The sequence below is a fragment of the Phoenix dactylifera genome, unplaced genomic scaffold (genome assembly GCF_009389715.1).
Source record: "Phoenix dactylifera cultivar Barhee BC4 unplaced genomic scaffold, palm_55x_up_171113_PBpolish2nd_filt_p 000492F, whole genome shotgun sequence".
Lineage (NCBI taxonomy): Eukaryota > Viridiplantae > Streptophyta > Magnoliopsida > Arecales > Arecaceae > Phoenix > Phoenix dactylifera.
The window spans coordinates 86,654-107,455 of NW_024067912.1; the positions used below are offsets into that span (position 1 = coordinate 86,654).

The 20,802-nt window shown below is 36.4% G+C and overlaps 2 protein-coding genes across 4 annotated transcripts; one reads left to right on the plus strand and one right to left on the minus strand.

The window, feature by feature from the left end:
- Positions 1 to 1,936: 1,936 nt before the first annotated feature.
- Positions 1,937 to 6,727, plus strand: LOC103722410 (protein NSP-INTERACTING KINASE 1-like). Of its 3 annotated transcripts, none has more exons than XM_026810521.2 (11): positions 1,937 to 2,365; positions 2,478 to 2,610; positions 2,776 to 2,847; positions 2,967 to 3,110; positions 3,209 to 3,280; positions 3,379 to 3,438; positions 3,827 to 3,924; positions 4,393 to 4,542; positions 4,683 to 5,024; positions 5,667 to 5,899; positions 6,010 to 6,727. In XM_026810521.2, exons 1-11 carry the CDS (start codon positions 2,230 to 2,232, stop codon positions 6,328 to 6,330), a joined length of 1,761 nt encoding a protein of 586 aa, XP_026666322.1. In that variant the 5' UTR covers positions 1,937 to 2,229; the 3' UTR covers positions 6,331 to 6,727. The 3 variants fall into 3 exon arrangements, with proteins under 3 accessions (XP_026666322.1, XP_008811184.1, XP_017701987.1); XM_008812962.4 differs by having other exon boundaries at positions 1,940 to 2,365; positions 5,520 to 5,899; XM_017846498.3 differs by lacking the exons at positions 3,209 to 3,280; positions 3,379 to 3,438 and having other exon boundaries at positions 1,941 to 2,365; positions 5,520 to 5,899.
- A 7,143-nt stretch (positions 6,728 to 13,870) lies between these two features.
- On the minus strand, positions 13,871 to 16,205 carry LOC120106224 (peroxidase 11). The gene is made up of 4 exons (XM_039119158.1): positions 15,932 to 16,205; positions 15,437 to 15,628; positions 15,038 to 15,203; positions 13,871 to 14,410 (listed from the first exon to the last, which is right to left on the minus strand). Exons 1-4 carry the CDS (start codon positions 16,166 to 16,168, stop codon positions 13,998 to 14,000), a joined length of 1,008 nt encoding a protein of 335 aa, XP_038975086.1. The 5' UTR covers positions 16,169 to 16,205; the 3' UTR covers positions 13,871 to 13,997.
- Positions 16,206 to 20,802: the final 4,597 nt, after the last annotated feature.

Consider the following 20,802-nt stretch of genomic DNA (forward strand, 5'->3'; position numbering starts at 1 on the left):
AAAAATAATTAAAGAATCGTTTGTATAGGTCCGGCTGGAATTCTCGATGTCTATGTCAAACAGAAGTTCAAGAAAAAGTAAAAAAAATAAAAAAAGAAAAATATGAGAATATGGTATTCCAATTTTACTCTATACTTTGAGGGTCCCAGTGCTTCGTATTTAAAGAAAAGAGAATGCAAATTTATGTGATTAAGATCAAATGATTTGCACATAAGCAGTTGAGCTTTTTCCATATTCATTGATCATAGTGGTTAGGATATTCTTTTTTAGATGTGCTATGATCGAACGCATTTCTTATCTGTAGGTCGATCATGATATATTTTTTGGATGCATTGAGATCACGCCGAGCTGTAACCAATCATACTGATTGTTTAGAGATTTAATTGGCCGTTGATTTTGCTAAATATTTATCGTCGTTTGGTTGGCGAGCTGAGTTGTCAGATAAGATTAAGATGATGAATCCGGGCCATATCCTTAACCATAGCCGATCTTTGCATTCAATACAAAGTAATATTTACCTTAATACTACCTAAAATATTGTTAACTATTTAATACTAAAGCATTTTATTAAATATTTTTAATTTATTAGATTTTGTTCAATCAATAATGAAATTCACAAACAATGATGTTATTTTTTTAACCTATCACTACTATTTTGCAGTTTAACTACAAATAACAAATTATCTAATTATGAGATGTTATTCTCAAATAATATAAAATAGGCAATTTGAAAAAATAACAACTATTTTTTTTTTTTTGAAATGAAGAAAAAAACAAGTGTTGTAATTGTTATAATGGTTAATGATAGTTTTGGTAGAGCTAAGTTATCATTGAAACCTTGGCATGTAGATTAGAATCACCAATCACCTAATTAAAGTTGAGTTCTGAGGCAATGCTTCCTTAGGAGTTGCATCAGGCTTCTTGGGCCAAAGAGCCTTAGGCAATCATCTTTGTTCCAATTGCATGCTTCTTCTAGCAACCAATGAATTGACTTGCTTCCTCCCACAGTCCTCAATTTTAAACAGTAAGCCACATCCATCAGATGGCACCACACAAGCATGTATTTGTCTTTAAATTGTTCCAGCTCAAAGAAAGGCATTGATCATGCTGTCATGATCGAATACCAACTGCAAATTTTTGTCTTAAAGGCCTCTTGAACCAATGGTGCCACCAAGATGGAAGATGGTTATGGTCCCTAGGGAAATCAATAGGGTCCCCTGCTTGCTACATGGCCTCTGAAAGGCTATTGGACGTTTTTGTCCTTTTGAACACCATCACAAGCTTTTCTTCCATGTTATATGTAGCCACTTCTTATCTCTTTTTGAAGTTTTTAGTTGCTTCAATATTGTCTTCTTATTTTTGTCATCTTCCATGATGCCAAAGATTTTCTCTCTTACTGTCTATTTTTAAAATTAATTTTTTTCTATACATCATTGTAATGATGACTTATCATATATGTAATTTTCAGCACAACTGATCAAATATTTGTAGATACTCTCTCCAAATATGATTTGATACTTTTATCTTTTTATGCTACTTTCCATCAAAAATATAAAATTTGGTTTATATTGAAAAGTGCTATATTTTTAATATAAGTTTTTAAAAGTACGATAATAAAAGTTATTTTATATTTAAAATAATTATTCATGAAAACAATGAGTCAAAATAATAATAATTTTTGAAACTATACATAAACTTATTCTCATGGGGTGGGGACAATTTTTTTAAAAGAATTCCCATTAACACCTTTTATTGAAGAGTTTTTGGTCTTCTATGCATGTATATTTTTAATTTTTTTTGGTAAACATATTTTTTCCTCTGCACACTTCCAAAGCAAGTGTCCCAACTGCCCCACCATGGAATTTTCTGTCCATAATTAATGAAGCTCTAATCTATTCCCCCCCACAAAAAGCTTAGGTTTTTGGATTTTTCCAATCCCCCTTTCCTAATTCAGGCCACATCAGGTATTCAGGTGGCAGGCATGGTTGTTCCCTCCCTCTCTTTTCTCCCTGCTTGCCCCAGTCTTCTGGGCTCTGTCATCGCTACTGACATCCAAGAGGGGCATGAGAAAGCAAGGCTGCAAGCTGCTTCTGAACAGAATGGCCAGGCTAAGAACCCAGAGGTGGCGATGAAACAGAGCACCCATTAATGATTTGATCCCCTGACTCCATTTGACCATCTCTGTTGAGCCCTCAAAGGCCCAAACCACCCATAGCTTGTGCTTCCCATATGCACGCCCACTGTTGGGAGCTTATTGGTTCAATGGGAGCAAATCATAGGAAAAATGGGCTCTTTCTTATGGTGTTTCTTTGGACCTTGGCTTCTGCAGCTGGTCTTCTCTCCCCTAAAGGTGTTAACTTTGAAGGTAGTCTTGACATATTTCATGGCTTTTTTTTTCTCTGTTCTCTCCAACTCCTTTTCTCCAAAGAGGTGAAGAAAAATGGGCTACTTCTGATATGTGGCTTTTGTTGTTTCAGTGCAAGCTTTGATGGGTATCAAAGCCTCTCTGAAGGATCCCCACAGTGTTCTTGAGAACTGGGATAGGGACTCTGTGGATCCATGCAGCTGGGCTATGGTTACATGCTCACCAGAAAATCTAGTCATTAGTCTGTAAGTTCTACAACTCCAAACTAATCATCTGTTCCTTGCTTTCATGTGCCTTATATTGGCAACTTGACATAAGAAAGAAATAAATGTTTTGTACTTGGGAGTACAACTTCTGAAAGTTAAGAGGTAAGGAGTAATATGAACTTGTTTTGAGGTCATCATTTGCAGAGGAATTCCCAGCCAAAACTTATCTGGTACACTATCTTCAAGTATAGGGAATTTGACAAACCTTGAGACTGTGTAAGTTCTCACCCCTGATATATGATTGCCTCTTCTCCTCTCTTCTGCTTTTCTGTCCCTCTCTGAATTGTGTTTTGTCTCACTGGTTGGTGGTTTGCTTTTTCCTTTTTCTTTTTTAGGCTCTTGCAAAACAACAACATATCAGGACCAATTCCCCCAGAGATTGGGAAGCTCTCAAAGCTTAAAACACTCGACCTCTCCAACAACTACTTCACTGGTGGAATTCCCACCTCTATAGGCCAACTGGAAAGCCTTCAGTACCTGTAAGTAGACAGTGCCACAATAGAACTTTCATGAAATTACTCTGTATTTAAATCATACCAAGGTTTTCATATGTGTTCAATCATTTGATTGAGATCAGGAGACTTAACAATAACAGCCTTTCTGGAGCATTACCTCTGTCTTTGGCTAACCTCACGGAGCTAGCTTTTCTGTAAGTCTGACAAGGTTTTACTTGTTGCATAGAAACCTAATTTCTGTCTTTGAAGAAGGTTGATAACTGGAGAAGAGATTTTGGCTTTTATGCTTCAGGGACTTATCTTATAATTATTTGAATGGTCCTATCCCTAGATTTCCAGCAAGAACGTTCAAGTAAGGCTACTGGTCTTTACCTTTCTGATTTCTCTGCATGTTATTAATTTGAATATTGGTACACTTGTTCATTGTAGTTGACCAAGAAACTGTGCCAGTACTGTGTAGCCAATGCATCATTAATTAATTAGGCCATTAAATTCAGATACCTAACATTTTTTGTGGATTGATTTCAAAACATATTATTAAATGCCAATCTAATTGGTATACATCCAAATGTTTGCAAACCATATAAAGTGGCCCTTTCTTTGCACTAGGGCTGGCAACTATGTCTATTAGTAAATATTATGGTGGTGTATTGTGTCAATATTTCTTATTTATCTTTTTCTTACTACAGATATAGGAAAAGTGGAACTCGAAACTTATTCTATTGTAAAATTTTCTGCAGCATTGTTGGAAATCCTCTGATTTGTGCTACTGGTTCAGAGCAAGATTGCTTTGGGATGGTGCCCATGCCATTGTCCTATAACTTGAACAATTCAAAGAGTAATTACTTGCCTCTAAAGATTTCTTATTGTATCTTCTCTCTTCTTTACTTGAGAGATTATTCTAAATAAATAACATTACTTTTCCTTATTCTAGCATGTCCCTTTTCTCCTCTATCTTCATGCTTTCAACATTTCTCCCATTTGGTTCCCAAGTGTTGATAGTTAAACTTTTGTTTTGCTTCCATACATTTTATTTTAGGAAATATTCCTAGACTTAGTCACTAATTTTTCTGCTTGGATTTTTTAATGAAATTATTCTAGACTTATTTTTTTTTTTCAAACAACAATTCTATACTTAAATAACAGCAGTTAATTGATCCTTTTCTTTTATGAATGCCTGTATCATTTGATTTACTTGAACTCTTAAATGCATAGGACATGGGATATTTCTTCTAATTTTCCTTATGCTGTGACTGACCTTATTATTTCTTGCTTCGATTCTGAATTTTGTTGATATTTTATCCAGGTACTCCAACTGCAGGAAGGCCGAGACGTTATAAAGTCGCTGTTGCATTTGGGTCCTGCATTGGAGGCATCAGTTTACTAGTTTTCGGCATTGGGCTATTTTTCTGGTGGAGACAAAAACATAACCGACAGATCCTTTTCGATGTTGATGGTTAGTAAAGTAATAAAGATAGGTTGAAAAGCTACAAGTCATTCTTTCTTAAGATTAGCAATCACGGCACCAAATACGGATGACTGAGCTAAACATTGTTAGTTCTTTGGCTTAAATTCTCCATCTTTTTGTTTCTTCAGACCCACATAATGAGGAAGTTTGCCTGGGAAACTTAAAGAGGTTTCAGTTCAGGGAGCTCCAGATTGCAACAGATAACTTCAGTAGCAAGAACATTCTAGGAAAAGGTGGCTTCGGAAATGTCTACAAAGGTCAGCTCCCTGATGGAACTTTAGTAGCGGTAAAAAGGCTCAAGGATGGAAATGCCGTGGGTGGAGAGATCCAGTTTCAGACTGAAGTGGAGATGATAAGCTTGGCAGTGCACAGAAACCTCCTCGGATTGTATGGATTCTGTATGACTGCTACTGAGAAGCTTCTAGTGTATCCTTATATGTCCAATGGAAGTGTTGCTTCCCGACTCAAAGGTAAATCATACATTCTGTCTGATTCATGCATGGATTCCAAATTCCCATAAAAGATATATAGTATTTACAGTAGTATTGTAATTAATAAATATTTTTGGAATTTAATTTGGCATCTGCTGAATAATCACAATTAGTATTACTTAGCGGTGATTCAGTGCGATTATCGAATAACCAAGTATCATGGACTGACTACAATGTAGGCTTTGGTTATCATCAGGATTTTAATTATTGAAAAATAATTAGAGTTTGGTCATTATAAGAACCATGGCCTCCTGAGTTTGTAACTGCAGAATTAGTATAATATGGTCCAATTGCAGCATCATATAGTGAAAAGTTCTACCGACTACTGATTACATCATAAATTAATACTGTTCATGGATTTTAGAAATAACCCTTAATTGATAATGAGATTAAGTTACGATCATTTTTCTTCTTTTTTTCCTTTTAATATGATTTAGATTTCCGTTTTACATGCATGCAACCTTTGCTTTTTAGGAAAACCACCATTGGATTGGATTACTAGAAAGAGAATAGCACTAGGAGCTGCAAGAGGTCTTCTGTATCTTCATGAGCAGTGTGATCCTAAGATAATTCACAGAGATGTAAAGGCTGCTAATATATTGCTCGATGATTATTGTGAAGCCATAGTAGGAGATTTTGGGCTTGCAAAGCTTTTGGATCATGGGGACTCTCATGTGACTACAGCAGTATGGGGCACGGTCGGGCATATAGCTCCAGAATATCTCTCCACAGGCCAGTCCTCGGAGAAAACTGACGTCTTTGGCTTTGGAATCCTCCTCCTTGAGCTAATAACTGGTCAGACTGCTCTAGAATTTGGCAAGGCAGCAAACCAGAAAGGAGCCATGCTTGATTGGGTAAAGCTTCATCTCGCATTCAGAAAGGACTTCTGAATGCAGAATGAACCTGAATTCCAGTTCATCGTATTCATCAGCACCTTGTAATTTACTTGTTTTCTCTCGTTCAGGTGAAAAAGATCCATCAAGAAAAGAAGCTTGCTACACTCGTGGACAAGGACCTAAGGAACAACTATGATAGGATTGAGCTTGAAGAGATGATCCAAGTAGCACTGCTGTGCACCCAGTACCTTCCTGGCCACCGGCCCAAAATGTCCGAGGTGGTTCGGATGCTTGAAGGTGATGGACTCGCAGAGAGATGGGAAGCCTCGCAGAGAGTTGAAGCCCACAAGAACAAGCTGCCCGAGTTCTCCTCAGAGCACTGCTCCTCTGACTTGACTGATGACTCGTTGTTACTGGTCCAAGCGATGGAGCTTTCTGGACCAAGGTAATTTTCCTGGCAATAAACAGGCTTGGCAACTTGGAAAAGAGTTGCGACCGTTTCATTGTGATGAGTTTGTATGGAATCAAGTTGCAAATCAGAATTCTGGGATGGCAAATCTTGGTTGGATTTACAGAAGCTTTGATTTTTGTGATGAAGTGATTTTGGAGTGTCTGCTTAGCCATGAAGCCTTCATATATGGAATGAGTGTTTCTCGTATAGAAGTGACATGCTGAAGTTAAGAACCCAAAGGGTTCATGACAGTGAAAAAGACGATATGATTCACTCCTAAAGTTTAAGAAACTTAGCTGGAGGCTGATGTTGTTTTTTGGTTCATGGGATTTTGTTGTATAAGTGGCACGCAAGAATTGGCGACAAGAGGAAAACATTATATAACTGATCCTGTAGATGGCATGCTGTTTGGTGTGTTTAAAGTAAGTTTAGCTCATTATTTGAAGAGTTTAAACTGTGCAAGTGCTGAAAAAGAGCAAAATTTAGAACCATCTGCTGGGAAAATGCAATTAAAAAATAATAATACTGTAAACTTCTTTTCTCTCTTTATGTAATTAAATAGAATATTACTCACCAAGCAATAATAATCTCTACAATCAACTCAAACAACTAACAAACAAAATAATCGAGCAATCCACACACAAGAGACAACATAATTTTTTTAACATAAAAATTTTTTCGATGTGAAGAAAAAAATTATGGAACTTAGTCCAGCCAAAAAAATTTAATATTTAGAATAATGAAATTATAATAGATCTTCTCTAGTTAAACTAGAGGCTGCATAAACATCAACAAGATTGAATCTTGGCTTATGCAACAAAAATATTTTTCACCAATAAAGCATATTTCAACAATAAATAACAAAATAAATAATGGATCTCATCAAGTGTTGATGCTTGAAATAATCAATAGAGAATGTTTTTCAAAAATCTAAACCATTCAATTTGTAGCTCTCAATATTGGAAATAAGATACTAAAATTTTAGCCAAATTTGAATAAAATCAATTATCCAATTATCCGACAAAGTAGTACATTTTCGTCTTCTTTTTTGTTTTCCTTTTTTTTTCTTCACTATTTTTCATAGGGTTTTAAAGGGCCATCTTATCCTCTCTCTCTCTCTCTCTCTCTCTCTCTAATTTCAAATAAGGTGGGCCCCACATGAGGAGGGACCACACTAACAAATCTCTATCTCCCAATTCATGTGGGGGGGTTCCACTAAGCCGTTTTCTCTCTACAAGCAATAATTGTGTCATGGACAAGATTTTAGTCATCATATTTGACTCATTATCATCATTATGGATTTTTTCAAGACATAGTAACTTCATCTCCAAAGCATCCCAAGCCCAATAATATCTCACATCAATGTGCTTGGATCTCGAATAAAATATTGAATTCTTTGAAAAATGGATGACATTTTGACTATTACAATAAAGTATATATTTCTCTTGTTCTTGACTCAACTCTTGTAAAAAAAATTTCATCCACAAAAGTTTGTTACAAACTTCTGTAACTATAATATACTCGGTCTCCATAGTGGACAAAACAACACATTTTTATAACTTAGATTGCCATGACACTACTCCCCCTAAAAAAATTATCAAGTATCCTGATGTGGACTTTCTGAAATCTATATCACTAGCCATCTAACACAGGTTTATCATTAGCAAAATATAAACAGACTCTAGAAGTGCCTCTGAGATACCTGAGAATCTATTTAACAGCTGCCCAATGTTTCTTATTAAGATTAGAAAAAAAAACTGACTTACAACACCAACTATATGAGCAATATTCGACCTCGTGCAAACTATGACATACATCAAACTACCAACTGCAGATGCATAAAGAATCTTCTTCATTTTTTTTTTATCTTTTTGACTTGTAGGAGACTGCTTGGAACCTAACTTGAAGTGACCTACAAGTGGAGAGCAGAGTGGTTTGGACTTGCTCATGTTGAATTTTTCTAACACCTTTTCGATATATTTCTGTTGAGATAACTAAAGCTTTCTATTCTTTCTGTCACACGAGATGTTTTTTGTCTTTAACTATAAACCCTTGTAGCTGCTCCATATAAATTTTCTCCTCTAAGTCACTATAGAAGAAGGCAATTTTTACATCAAATTGTTCGATCTCTAAATTCATGCTTGCAGATAAACCAAGAATAACTTAGATTGAAGATATCTTGACCACAGGTAAGAAAATTTCTTCAAAGTCATTACTCTTTTTCTGACTAAAACCTTTCACAACCAACCGTGCCTTATACCTTGGTTGTGAGCTTTTCTCTTCAGTCTTCAACTTGAACACCACTTATTCTTGAGTGCTCTTTTATCCTTAGGTAGTTCCATCAATTCAAATGTGCGGCTTGTATGCAAAGATTTTATCTCCACCTGTATAGCTTTTCACCATTTTCTCCTTTGTTCATGATCTGTAGGCTCTTGATAGCATTCTGGTTCTCCCCCATCAATGATCATCACATACTTATGAGGAGAATATCTCTGAGAAGGTTGGTGCTCTCTAATAGATTTTCTCAATTGAGGCTCAACTGGTGATTCTTGAGATGCTTGCTCAACATGCTCATCTAGCACATCTTTATCAGGTGCGGGCTCATCAACTGTGTTACCATCATCTTTCTGTGCATTTTTTCTATTGTCATCATCCATCATGGTTGGAGGCACTAGACCTAGATCAACATAATTTCTGCTGACAGACTTTGATTTCTTAACCTTTTTAAAATCTTCAATCATCTGGGCTTCTAGAAATACAACATCTCTGCTTCTAAAAACTTTCTTATCAATTGAATTCCATAATATGTAACCAAACTCTTCATGTGCATAATCCAGAAAAATACACTATTTAGACTTGCCATCAAGCTTGGAACTCTCATCTTCAGAAATGTGAATAAATGTTATGCAGCCAAACACTCTCAAGTGATCATATGACTTATCTTTCCGAATCTACACTCTTTCTGGTACATCAACTTTAAGAGGAATTAAAGGAGAAATGTTGATTAAATCCACTGCAGTTCTTATTGCTTCACTCCAAAAGGATTTAAACAATTTAGCATTAGAAAACATAGACCAAATTCTTTCACAAATAGTATGGTTCATTCTCTCAGCAATTCTATTATGTTGAGGTATTATAAAATTGGTTTTTTCAAGCCTGATGCCACGATCTCGAGAATATTTCTCAAATGGACCTCTGTATTGACCATTATTATCTGCTTGAATACACTTCAAATGTTTTCTCATTTCTCTTTCAACACTAGCATGCAAATGTTTGAATGAATCGAGCATCTGGTCTTTAAATTTTAAAACAAAGGCTCATACTTTTATAGAATGATCATCACTAAAAGTAACAAAATATAAAACACCATAAAGAGTTCTAGCATCTATAGTGCAAACATTAGTGTGAATTAAATCCAAAACATATGATCTTTTATATGGAGGGGATTTATAAAATGTAGCTCTATATTGTTTGCCAGCTAAATAATGAGTATAAGTCTTTAGGAGCGTATCTTTTATAGAAAAGAGTTTTTTTTGGGCCAGAATATTAAGTTCTTTCTCACTTATGTGTCCAAGCCGCTTATGTCATAATTCAATGGAGGAGTCTTCAACTGTATTTACCTCCTCCTTGTACAATTTTGCTTGTCTTATGTAAAGTGTGCTTGATTTCTTTTCTCTTGCTACCAGTAGAAAATCTTTGGTAACCTTCTATTGTTCTTCACCGAAGTGGTTGTGCGAACCTGCGAACCTTCATCATCAAGTACTCCAGTAGAGATCAAGTGGAGGTAGATATCTGGAACATGTATCACATTTTTCAGCAATAGTTGACACCCAATATCGGTTTCCAAGCAAACATCTTACAAGCCCACAATTTTAGTTACTCCATCATTTTTTATCTTCACACTACTAAAATCACTAGTGTAGGATGTAAAGAAGTCCCATCGAGAAGTAATACAAAAAAAGGCACCTGAGTCAACAACCCAAGTACAATCCTGGCATGTAAGGTTTACACAAGTATCATCACAAATAATACCGACATCACCATCAGATACAACTATTGTTGTATCTTTTTCTTCTTTCTTTTTTTCATCTCTTTCCCTTGATTGCTTTCTTTCAAATTTTCTGTATTCTCTTTTCATGTACCCTGGCTTGCCATAATAAAAATATTTGATCTCTTTTTTGAATTTTGACCTTCTTCATGACTTATTATGATTGTTAAAATTTTGTAAGATTCTAGTTTTATTCTTCTCCCGCCTTTCTGAAACCAATGTCTCTGACTGTGTAGTCACACTATATTTTCATCTTCTGATCTCCTCATTAAACATATTATCTTATTCCATTCCCAATGATACCATACCATTAGGAGTTGAATTACTAAGTGATACAACCAGAGTTTTCCAACTATCAGGCAAAGAGCTGAGCAACAACGGTCATTTTTATAGTATTTAGCCGATTTACCATATCCTGAAATCTACTTAAATGCTCGGTCATTGAACTTTCTTCCTTATACTTTATATTCACAAGTTTTCTGATCATGAATGCCTTATTTTGTGCAGTCTTCCGCTCATAGAGACTCTCTAATTTATTCCATAAACTATGGGCATTAGTCTCCATAGCAACACGATGCAAAACACTATCATCTATATACTGTCTGATTAATCCAATCGTCTTCCTATTCATTTTCTCTCACTCTTGCCGAGTTTTGTCACTTGGTTTGGCATTATCTTCTTCAATAGGATCATACAAATCTTTGCAAAATAGTAAATCTTCCATTCGGGGCTTCCAAATTGAATAACTGGAACATGTGAGTTTAACCATATTGCCACCTGAATGCGCTTTCATTTAATCAACGTAAGAAAAATTCAGCCATTAGCAACCTGCTCTGATACCATTTTTTTGGAAAAATGCAATCAAGAAATAATGATGCCGCAAACTTTTTTTCTTTGTGTAATTAAATTGGATGTCACTTACCAAGCAACATTAATCTCTACAATCTATTCAAGCAATTAAAAAACAAAACAATCAAACAATCCACACACAAGGGGCAATATAATTTTTTTAACGTAACAATCATTCGATGTGAAGAAAAAAATTATGGAACTTAGTCCGGTCAAAAACTTATACTATTTAGAATAATGGGATTACAATAAATCCTCTCTAGTTCAACTAGAGGTTGCACAAACATTAACACTTAGCTTTCACAACAAGAATATTCTTCACCAATATGGCAGATTTCAACAATAAATAGTAAAATAGAGTATAGATCTCACTAAGTATTGATACTTGAAATAATCAATAGAGAAAGTTTTTCAAAAATTCAAATCGTTCAATTTGTAGCTCTCAATACCGAAAACAACAAACTGAAATTTTAGCCAAATATGGATAAAAGCAACCATCCGATCATCCGACAAAGTAATACATTTTTTTTTTCTTCACTATTTTTTTCAGACCACCAAAACTTTCGATTTTCACACGATTACCGCACTCCCCAAGCCAAGTGGTTTCAAACTGCCCTCTCATCCTTTCTTTTTTTTCTTAAATTTCACATAAGGTGGGTCCCATATAAAGGAGGACCGCACCAACACCATCACAGTTCATCAGAATGTTGGTTGCTTTCATGTTGCGGGTCATGGAATTCATTGCCCAGAATTGTGAGTGGGGGGTCAGCAATACTCTCCATTCATAGGAACATGCTGGAGGTGGTCACTTATTTAGTGAAGTTGAGTTGGATAAACTCATTGATTCTACTTGTTTTCTCTGTTTGTTCTCTCAACAAAGACAAAAGGGAATATATTCCAATAGATATTCTACTTTATTCTCTATGAACAAGATGCTTTCCATGTATTATCGTGTGACATTCTCTTGTCGGTGAGATCTCCATTTGCCCTACGAATTTTATCATCAAATGACTGAGAATCAATATAGGGAATGAGTATTCGGGATGAATTCTTGTTGGTTTTTGGAGTTTTGGCATGCAGCAAGGCTAGGGTGTATGTATTGATTATGGAGATTTGATGACCAGAGAGTTTTATTAATTTTGAATTTATCATTTAGATAAAGATTTTGATATTTTGGCTTGAAAATATCAGTTGCGAACTAAAGAAAATCTCAATTGATCTTGATGTTGGACATTTACGGAGATAATTAATATATCGAGATGTAAAAATCTTCAAAAGTTCACTTGCAAACTTGCTTGACGAACATTTTGGGATTCAAGAATCTTTGTTGTTTTTAAAATACTAGGTCAAATGCCTCTCACAAAAACAAATTCACAAGTTCTTAAATCCGATCTGCAATCATGCAACCCAAGTCCTATTGGAGTAGAAGTGGCATTGCGTGTCTTCATGAAATCGCTTTTGTATCTCAAAATCCACCATGTTATGTTGCAATGAGTTTAGCACCCGAGTTCAATTGAATTCATTGTATCAAACCGTCAAATTGGACTCGGCCAAAACCTGAACTTGCCTATTGAACCTGTCCTAACCTTTTGAACCATCATTACCATGTCCTCTTCAATACGGACTTGAACCCAATTTTAAAACAACCCAACTCACTAGAGCAGAAGTCCAAATTCAACAGACTTCCTTCCCTCTTCCGTCGCTTCTTTCTCTCCTGTCTACTTATTCTATCTACTATTGACCCAAATTGAGCGAAGGCGGCCACTTCGCGATATTATGCCAATTCCAGTTTTGAACTACCGCGGACTTGTTTCATAGCTCTCAACTGGGAGGACTGACTTAGATTATGTAATAGATGGCTGGCCCAACAAGGACAGAGAGAAGCCTCTCAGATCGCATTAAAACGACTTATACATGTTCTTAAGCAATTCAATACGCATTTATCCGAAACGAAAGTTTACAGAATGGAGCGAAAAAAGGCTTTCGAGTGAGCTTGGGGGATTCGATCAAGGTCAAAGATTGGTCTATGCAAGTGATAGTTGCTCGTTTTTGCTTTGTTTGCCCATGTTTCGAAAAGAAAGGCCGCTTTTTGTTACTTTCTTTTTACCGATTAGCGAAAATGGGTTCTTTTCCCGCCCCTCCAACCAAAAACACTTTTTCATCATTATTGAATTTTGCACCGGAAACTATTCTTGGAGAAGTTCGAATCCGTTCCGTTCGGATATTGATCGGTCTTGGTTTGACATGGTTTACGTGTTACTGGTTGGTTCCTGAAAGAGTCAATTTCTCCATTAGCTAAACCCTTTATTACCCTACCTTTGGACTCGTATTTTGTTCGTACACAATCAACGCAGGCCTCCCCGACAACAAAAAGATCAAGCTAGAGCTAGGTCCGGCGGCAACCCGGCGGAGCTTTGAGTAGGGATGGTGGTGCCGATGTTCGACGAGGATTTCACCATCACCGTTGACGCATCGGATGGCTGCTCGCTGCTGAGCAGCGTTCCGGTGTCCGACTAAGATTTAGTAAAAAGAGTGCAGCTAGCAGTCTTGGTTTGATTCAGTAGTTCAAATGTTAGCTGATAATATTCTTTGTTCATTTGGGTTTCTGAAAGAAATGAATCATTTTAGAGTGAAGAAATACTTGTCTTTCAATCTAGGCAGGTCTTTGTTTCCTTATTGGAATCTCATACAAACCTTATTGCACAAACAGACAGTATGTAGAGAAAAAAACAGACAGTATGGTAATAGTAGACACGAGCTCAAAGGTCTTAGCTGTTCACAAATCTGCAGCTCTTCCTCACTTCTCCACCCTCAGGGTTGGTGATATTACCCATTTTCACCATAGAATCAGAGAAATGCGTGAAGAAGGCGATAGGGTCCGCCCAGTACAGCTCGACGAGGCTGGAGGTTTGGAATCCTAACAGGCTTGAATACATCTCCTGGTCGGAGTTTAGAAGGCCAGTTCCTTTGAGGAGGGTCTCGAAGAAGGCGTTGTCGAAGAGGTTGGGGGTGAAGCTATCCATGGGAGAAGTGTTATCGTCTCCTCCGTCCTCGGGACAAACCTCTTTCAGCTTGCTGAGGTATAGTTGAGAGGTTCCTTCAAACTTTGCTGTCAGCTCGAAGTCTCCATAGATTCTATCCCGGAAGCTGGCACAGCGAGACACGCCGATGGTGTGGGCACCTGCAATTGTTTCATTTGGTTCGACGCCATCGTTAGCAGCGCATAAAGGTTCGTGCCATGCATTTGTCAGCTAAGGGCCATGCACGTCGATTATTTGAACACAAAGTTGGCGATGCATATTATCAAAGGAAGAAATGTGTTTCAGAAGGGTAATGGTTATAACATACTGACAAAGTGGTAGAACGAAGAGAAAAATTTGATGAAAAAAATATGTAGTGCAGGCTCCTGGTTCAATTGTTTGCCATATGGTTTGTGTCAAGTTCAAAATTTGCACTTGCAATTTTTCTGAATGGTTAGAACCACTCTCTCTAATTAGTTTGCAATATATTTTATCATTAAAATTATTACTGGTATATAATGTATTATTGACATTGTTTGAATTTGTATGAGATAAATGTGGAGAAGCATTAATTTTTAGGGGAGTAAAACTGCGGTTTGATTTAATGAATTTCCAGATATGGTTCTTGATTTTTTTTTTCCCTTTCCTACATTCTCTGATTGTTCATCAATTCATTCTCCATGAGTTCACATTTTTACTGATGTATATATGGTTTGTGGATATCTATGTAGATCAATAGCTTAGTGTAGGACAGTCTCCATAGTGGATGTGATGAGAAAAGGACAGACCTACAAGGGCCACCATGTCTGTTGTTGAGAGACCTTTCGCCAGGAACTTGGAGATGAGTGTGACCAGGCCCTGCTGAGGAGTTGGAATGTCTGTGTTTGCTTGTTCCAAGCTAGCAGTCTTGGAATCCTCCCTGCCCACCGGTACATCCCAGTAGGGCCCTCCAAGCTGCCCAGTTTAAAGAAAGAACAATGGGAGGAGAACAAATTAAAGGGCCATCATGCATGCAGACAATTCAGAACCACATAAAAAAGAAAAGCAAACAATTCAGAAGGCTTTCTGCGGAACACAAGTTAGCCTCTTTTATCATCTGTGGCTTGGATTTTGCCAAGGTTCTTGAGCCTTTTTAAAACCTGAAATATATTGTGACCAAGTTAAGCAGTGGTTAATTAAATGACTACCAGAATGACTGCATCTCTTGCTGCTATGGCGAGCAAATCAGCGCAGGAGACAACGCCAGGGCACTCAGCCTCCAGTCTGGTTTTAATCTTGTCGACAATGTCAAAACCTTTCAGAGAGTTCACGTTCTGTTCTGCTTGCTTCTCCCCTATCAGCGTGACTGTGTCGTCCAGCAGCACCGATCCATCGCAGCCCTGCAACCATGCAAAAAGCTCACGTATCATCTACTCTGGTTTTTAATGCATACTTTTTTCGTCTCAAACTATGTTGATTGTGGGCTTGTGGCTTCCTGATAGCTTAAAACTTCAACAAAAAAAAAAATTCACATGTAGTACGTCCAACCTACAGGGCAATCTAAATGTAATGAAAATTTAGTTCCACTCAAGTACGACTGAGTTATTGCTTTAGGAATTTCATGTAATTAATTCCACGTCCCTCCTGCAACTCCAATTACTTTGGCATCATTAGTTACTAGCCATCAAAGATGTCCTAAATACCTGAACAAAACAATCATGGAAGTGGAGACGAAGGATGGCGGCGCCATTGCGGGGGTCGGCTTGCACTGCACACTCCATCTCTTTTCTCACAATCAGCTCAGCATTTGGGCATGTCTTCAGGTAGTAGTCCAAACTCAATTGGGAAGGATCCTGTGCCTCCAAGAAGGTAGTGAAAGCCCCTAGAACAAGAGCTAAGAAGAGATGCAGGGGTTTGGAGAAGCAGAGATTGCAAGCCATTGCCTTAGTTCTCCTCTCTTTGGATGATAGCAAGAGATGATGTGAAGGTTTCTATTCATGCATCCCTATATATGTTGATGTGAAGGCAGTACGTGGTGGAGTAGGATTTGTGAAGAGGAGAGCCGGGTCAAGAGAGGATCAACTAACGTTAGTGAGGTTGGTGGAACTAGGTTAGCTAAATCTATGGAACCCCGGTCGTCTGACGTGATCTTCGTCGAACTAGGTGAGAGATTTTGATTCGTTTGGTGGTTTAAGTTCACCAATCTTAGAAGTAATGCACAGGTTGGAACACTTGTGTTGCATTTAATTATATAAAAAATTGTCTAGTGTTCCGCAATGTAATCTAGAAAGCCCAATCTAAGATTGGAAGTCTTAATTAACCATACATGAACACATTCGTTTGTTTTCTTGTCAGCCAAGATGTTGTTGCTTTGTGTTGATTATTTTTATTTTACACTGAATGTCTTGTACACTAATTAGATACATCATGCCTCACTTCAACATTAGTGCATTCGGTCTTGTGCGTGCAATGTGGGCAATTGGAATTATCTTCAGATGCACTGGCTTTTTTTTATATGCGCCAGATAAAAACTATGTAGACGGTACAATAACATAAATTTTCATATTTTGGATTCCAAGGGACCAATCAAATTAAAAATTTTCTTATCGGAAAATACTTTGATCAGACGGATATTTCAATTTGAAATGAATTAAATGGACGATTGAAGGTAAAACCGATATAAGAGTCGAGATCTATCTTTTATAGAATTTTAGCTTTTCGTATTTATTTTCATTAGTCATGTCTATTTTCAAAAATTCTAGTCTTGTTTGAATTATGTTAGAAATCCAACCGGAAATGTGTAAGGATGGATATTACAATTATAAATAGAAACTATATATCTCAATTTATAATCATCAATGAAAGAAAAGAGAATTTAAACCCTATTTTCACCAATTTTTCAACCTTTTTCTTTATTTTTTTTAAGAGTTTCGAATTGAGTGGGTTGAGGAAGTTAGCCGCTTTTCCTTGATCAGATCACTCACTCAACCCAAAATTCAAATCATATAAACTTTCTTCTTCTTTACTCTAAATAACTTTTCCAATTCATTAAATGAATTCTCATTTAAATGATTTCCTCCTTTTCATCTCAACAACTACATTTTCTCTCATCTTTTTCTACTTAATTATATTAAACTTTCATATTTCATTATTTATTTTGATGGATTCTTACTTATAATGCTCCTAAGTATATCAATATATATATATATATATATATATATATATATATATATATATATATATATATATATATATATATATATATTAAAAAATCATATTGTAGACTAAAAAAGATCAATTACTTTAATAACATTAAAATTATTTTGAATGAAAATTTAAGTTTAAATTGGCTCTTTTTGATTTTATTTATTTTTTAGTACTTTTATATTTAATTATCTATTATTATATTTAGATATAAAAAATAATTAGAATTTTGACTCAAATTATAGACTCAATCCAACTCGAACATAAACATCTCGAGTTGGGACCAGGTCATAGTAGACCTCAGTTGGACTCCAAGTCTCAAATCCTTTCATGGAGCTGAGTTGATTTGACTCAATCAACAAATAAATTGGATCCAGGTCCCAAATGACAACCCAAATATAAAACTAAGCTAGATCGGGTCAAGCATGCCTCAGTCCAACTCAGACCTATTTACAACCCCATAGACCATATATGAAAAGAGACAAACCAAAAGTTTGAAAATATGGAAGGATGGGCACACCTATGAACAGTTATTGGGGGAATTTATATTATATATGGTAGAATACACATCCCTACTATCATCTTGATTTTAAGACTAACTCTTGGTCCGTTTGTTTCCACGGATAACCATACATTTGGCCCATGTAGACATAATTCAAGCATGCGCAATGACATAAGAAAGTGGGCTGCTTCGTTTGAACATAGATCCGTGCATGTTATGAAAAAGCACCATTGCGTTAAAAATAGACATGTGGCATGATCTGAACATTAGCTTAAGAGTCGAAACCTTTCTTCTTCTTTCTCTTTTCATTGTGCTCAGACTGCGTATTACACGAATTTGATATGAATCCAGCTGTAAAAATTAGAAAATAAAATATTTCTAAACTTTACGAGTACATAAGCCTCAAAAGATTAAAAAAAAATTTCTAAATGATCTACCACATACGAAGCCATTCTGGTGTGGACACAGTGCCAGGTCACCCGTCACTCGGATCTACGGTCACCACAGGAGGATGTTCCTGTAACAACCCAGGACCTCACCCAAAATGGTTAGCCAGAAGTTATTATTTAGGTTCCTTGATCATGTATAAGTACCCAAGATCTACCCAGTGAATAACCGATGTGGGACTAAATACACGCCCGCACGGGTCCTCACATACTCCCCCCATTCAAGCCCTGACGTCCTCGTCAGATTAAGGGATCAAATTTATTCAAATCTAATCACAAACACCACGATTGGCCCGTGGTCAGCCCCAATAGATTCATGCTGCAGTGTTCCCTAGTCCACATAGGTTATGCACCAGGTCCGCTTTGATATCATTTGTAACAACCTAGGACCTCACCCAAAATGGCTAGCCAGAAGTTATTATTTGGGTTCCTTGATCCTATATAAGTACCCAAGATTGACCCAGCGAATAACCGATGTGGGACTAAACACACGCCCGCACGGGTCCTCACAGTTCCAGCCAGCTTGATTCTATTTTGGGAGTGATCATTTTATGTTATTTGAGCTTATTAGGGTATTTTGTTATTTGACAGCCTTTAGGGCTTATTTTGGTATTTCGTTATTTTGAGGGTTTTTTGTGAGACTAGTTTCTTTTTAGGGGCTTGTTTGCATATTGTCATTTTAGGACTTTTTATGGGATTGTTTTCTTTGTATGAGTCTTTTTGTTATTTTGTGACCCTATATATATGGGTCCATGCATTTGTTTAAGATTATGCTATGAATGAAATAAAAATTAATTCTCTTTCTTCAAGCTCTGGCGTGTGAAACTCTGAGCGGGGCTAGGTGTGAAACCTAGTTCTTCGTCCTCCTCCTCCCTCCTCTCTCTCCTTTTCTATTTCTTCTCTCCCCCTTTCTCTCCCTGTTGTCCAGCATCACATTCAATTCACCGCACCATTTGCCCGTCGGGAAACATATCTCGTCACAAAGGCTGAACAACCATCAACAAAATACCATATATCTTGAATCAAAGGGTTTGGCCCCGCATCACCAGCCCTTCATCTTGGATGGAAATCTCTTCCAATGATACTCAGGTTCAACTCACAGGCTAGGCCTTGTATCTATATATGGGTGGGTGGGACCCTCCAATTGAGACACGTGGCAGTTGCTTTGTCTTCGTCGCACACCCCCACTGCATTCCATTGGGCTATTTTTTATTCATAAAATATCCTTTTATTTTATAAATTTATTATATTATTTAAGTGATGAACAAATGCTGTTTATATAGAAGAATGTTGAAAACCCCCAATTGGGCCTACATTTATTGGCCCACAAAACATGGCTTACGCTCCTCCTTTACTAATAAAATATTGCTATTTGTAATATTTAATAGGAGCGCCCATCTTCAGGGATTCCGGAAATAATTAGTTAAGTTAGTCCGGATTCGAATCTCTGTTATAAAAATTCGAGTGGGATCTTTGAATTTGAGCCAGACCGAATCAAAATTTAGTCAATCAAAATACAATACTGCTATGAGAAATATTTATTACCTGAATCATGAAGCATCTACCTCAATGTATTACAAAAGTATTTGGTTAAGTTAGTTTGGGTTCGAATCTCTATTATAGACATTCAGGTTAGATCGAATACTGAGTTTGATCAAACAAAAATTTAATCAATCTTCTCTAATTTTAGACCAACTCAATTTAAGATTTGAGAGCATATTGCCTAAATTAATCCTGCCTTAAATAATAATCTAATCACCCCTGACCAAATATGTGACCTTATCAAGGACTCAATCGTAGTATTCCAGCCCATGCTCCATCCAAAGAGGACAACGCACTTAACCTACTCAACTTCTTAGCTAGCAAGTTTAACCTTCCACTAGATCTTGATTTTAGATTTTATTTTTAAAAATCAAATTTTTAATTTTTAATTTAAATTAATAAATATCAGCTCAACTAGTTGATATTTTCTCTCCGAATAAGATAATATATTATTTCATAATAAATTTAGTGAAACATGGTAAAGTAATAACTATATTACAGTACATTTGCATGTGGAAAGTTCTAAGATGCCATTGCACCCACCTGCCATCCACATATTGCAATCACTATGAGCAATATTTAATACCCAAATCATGGAGCACCCATCTCCACATATTACAAAAATAATTAGTTAAGTCCATATTTGAATTTCTATTAAAAAATTTGAGTGGGATTTTTGAATGAGCTAGATCAAATAATAATTTAATCAATCAAAACAAAATGTTGCTATAAGAAATATATAATACCTGAATCATGAACCACCTACCTCCATGTATTACAAAAGTATTTTCTTAAGTTAGTTTGGCTTCGAATCTTTGTTATAGACATTTGGGTCAGATAAAATATTAAGCCAGATCAAACGAAAATTTAATCTATCTTT

What these genes read in the sequence shown, in the direction of transcription:
- LOC103722410 (XM_008812962.4), top strand. Translation starts at nt 2,230, where the DNA reads ATGCACGCCCACTGTTGGGAGCTTATTGGTTCAATGGGAGCAAATCAT. An exon ending in CTCACGGAGCTAGCTTTTCT is followed by an intron (nt 3,281 to 3,378) that starts GTAAGTCTGACA and finishes TTTATGCTTCAG; the next exon opens with GGACTTATCTTATAATTATT. An exon ending in AAGGAGCCATGCTTGATTGG is followed by an intron (nt 5,900 to 6,009) that starts GTAAAGCTTCAT and finishes TCTCTCGTTCAG; the next exon opens with GTGAAAAAGATCCATCAAGA.
- LOC120106224 (XM_039119158.1), bottom strand. Translation starts at nt 16,168, where the DNA reads ATGGCTTGCAATCTCTGCTTCTCCAAACCCCTGCATCTCTTCTTAGCT. An exon ending in TCCATGATTGTTTTGTTCAG is followed by an intron (nt 15,629 to 15,931) that starts GTATTTAGGACA and finishes GCATGGTTGCAG; the next exon opens with GGCTGCGATGGATCGGTGCT. An exon ending in CAAGAGATGCAGTCATTCTG is followed by an intron (nt 15,204 to 15,436) that starts GTAGTCATTTAA and finishes TAAACTGGGCAG; the next exon opens with CTTGGAGGGCCCTACTGGGA.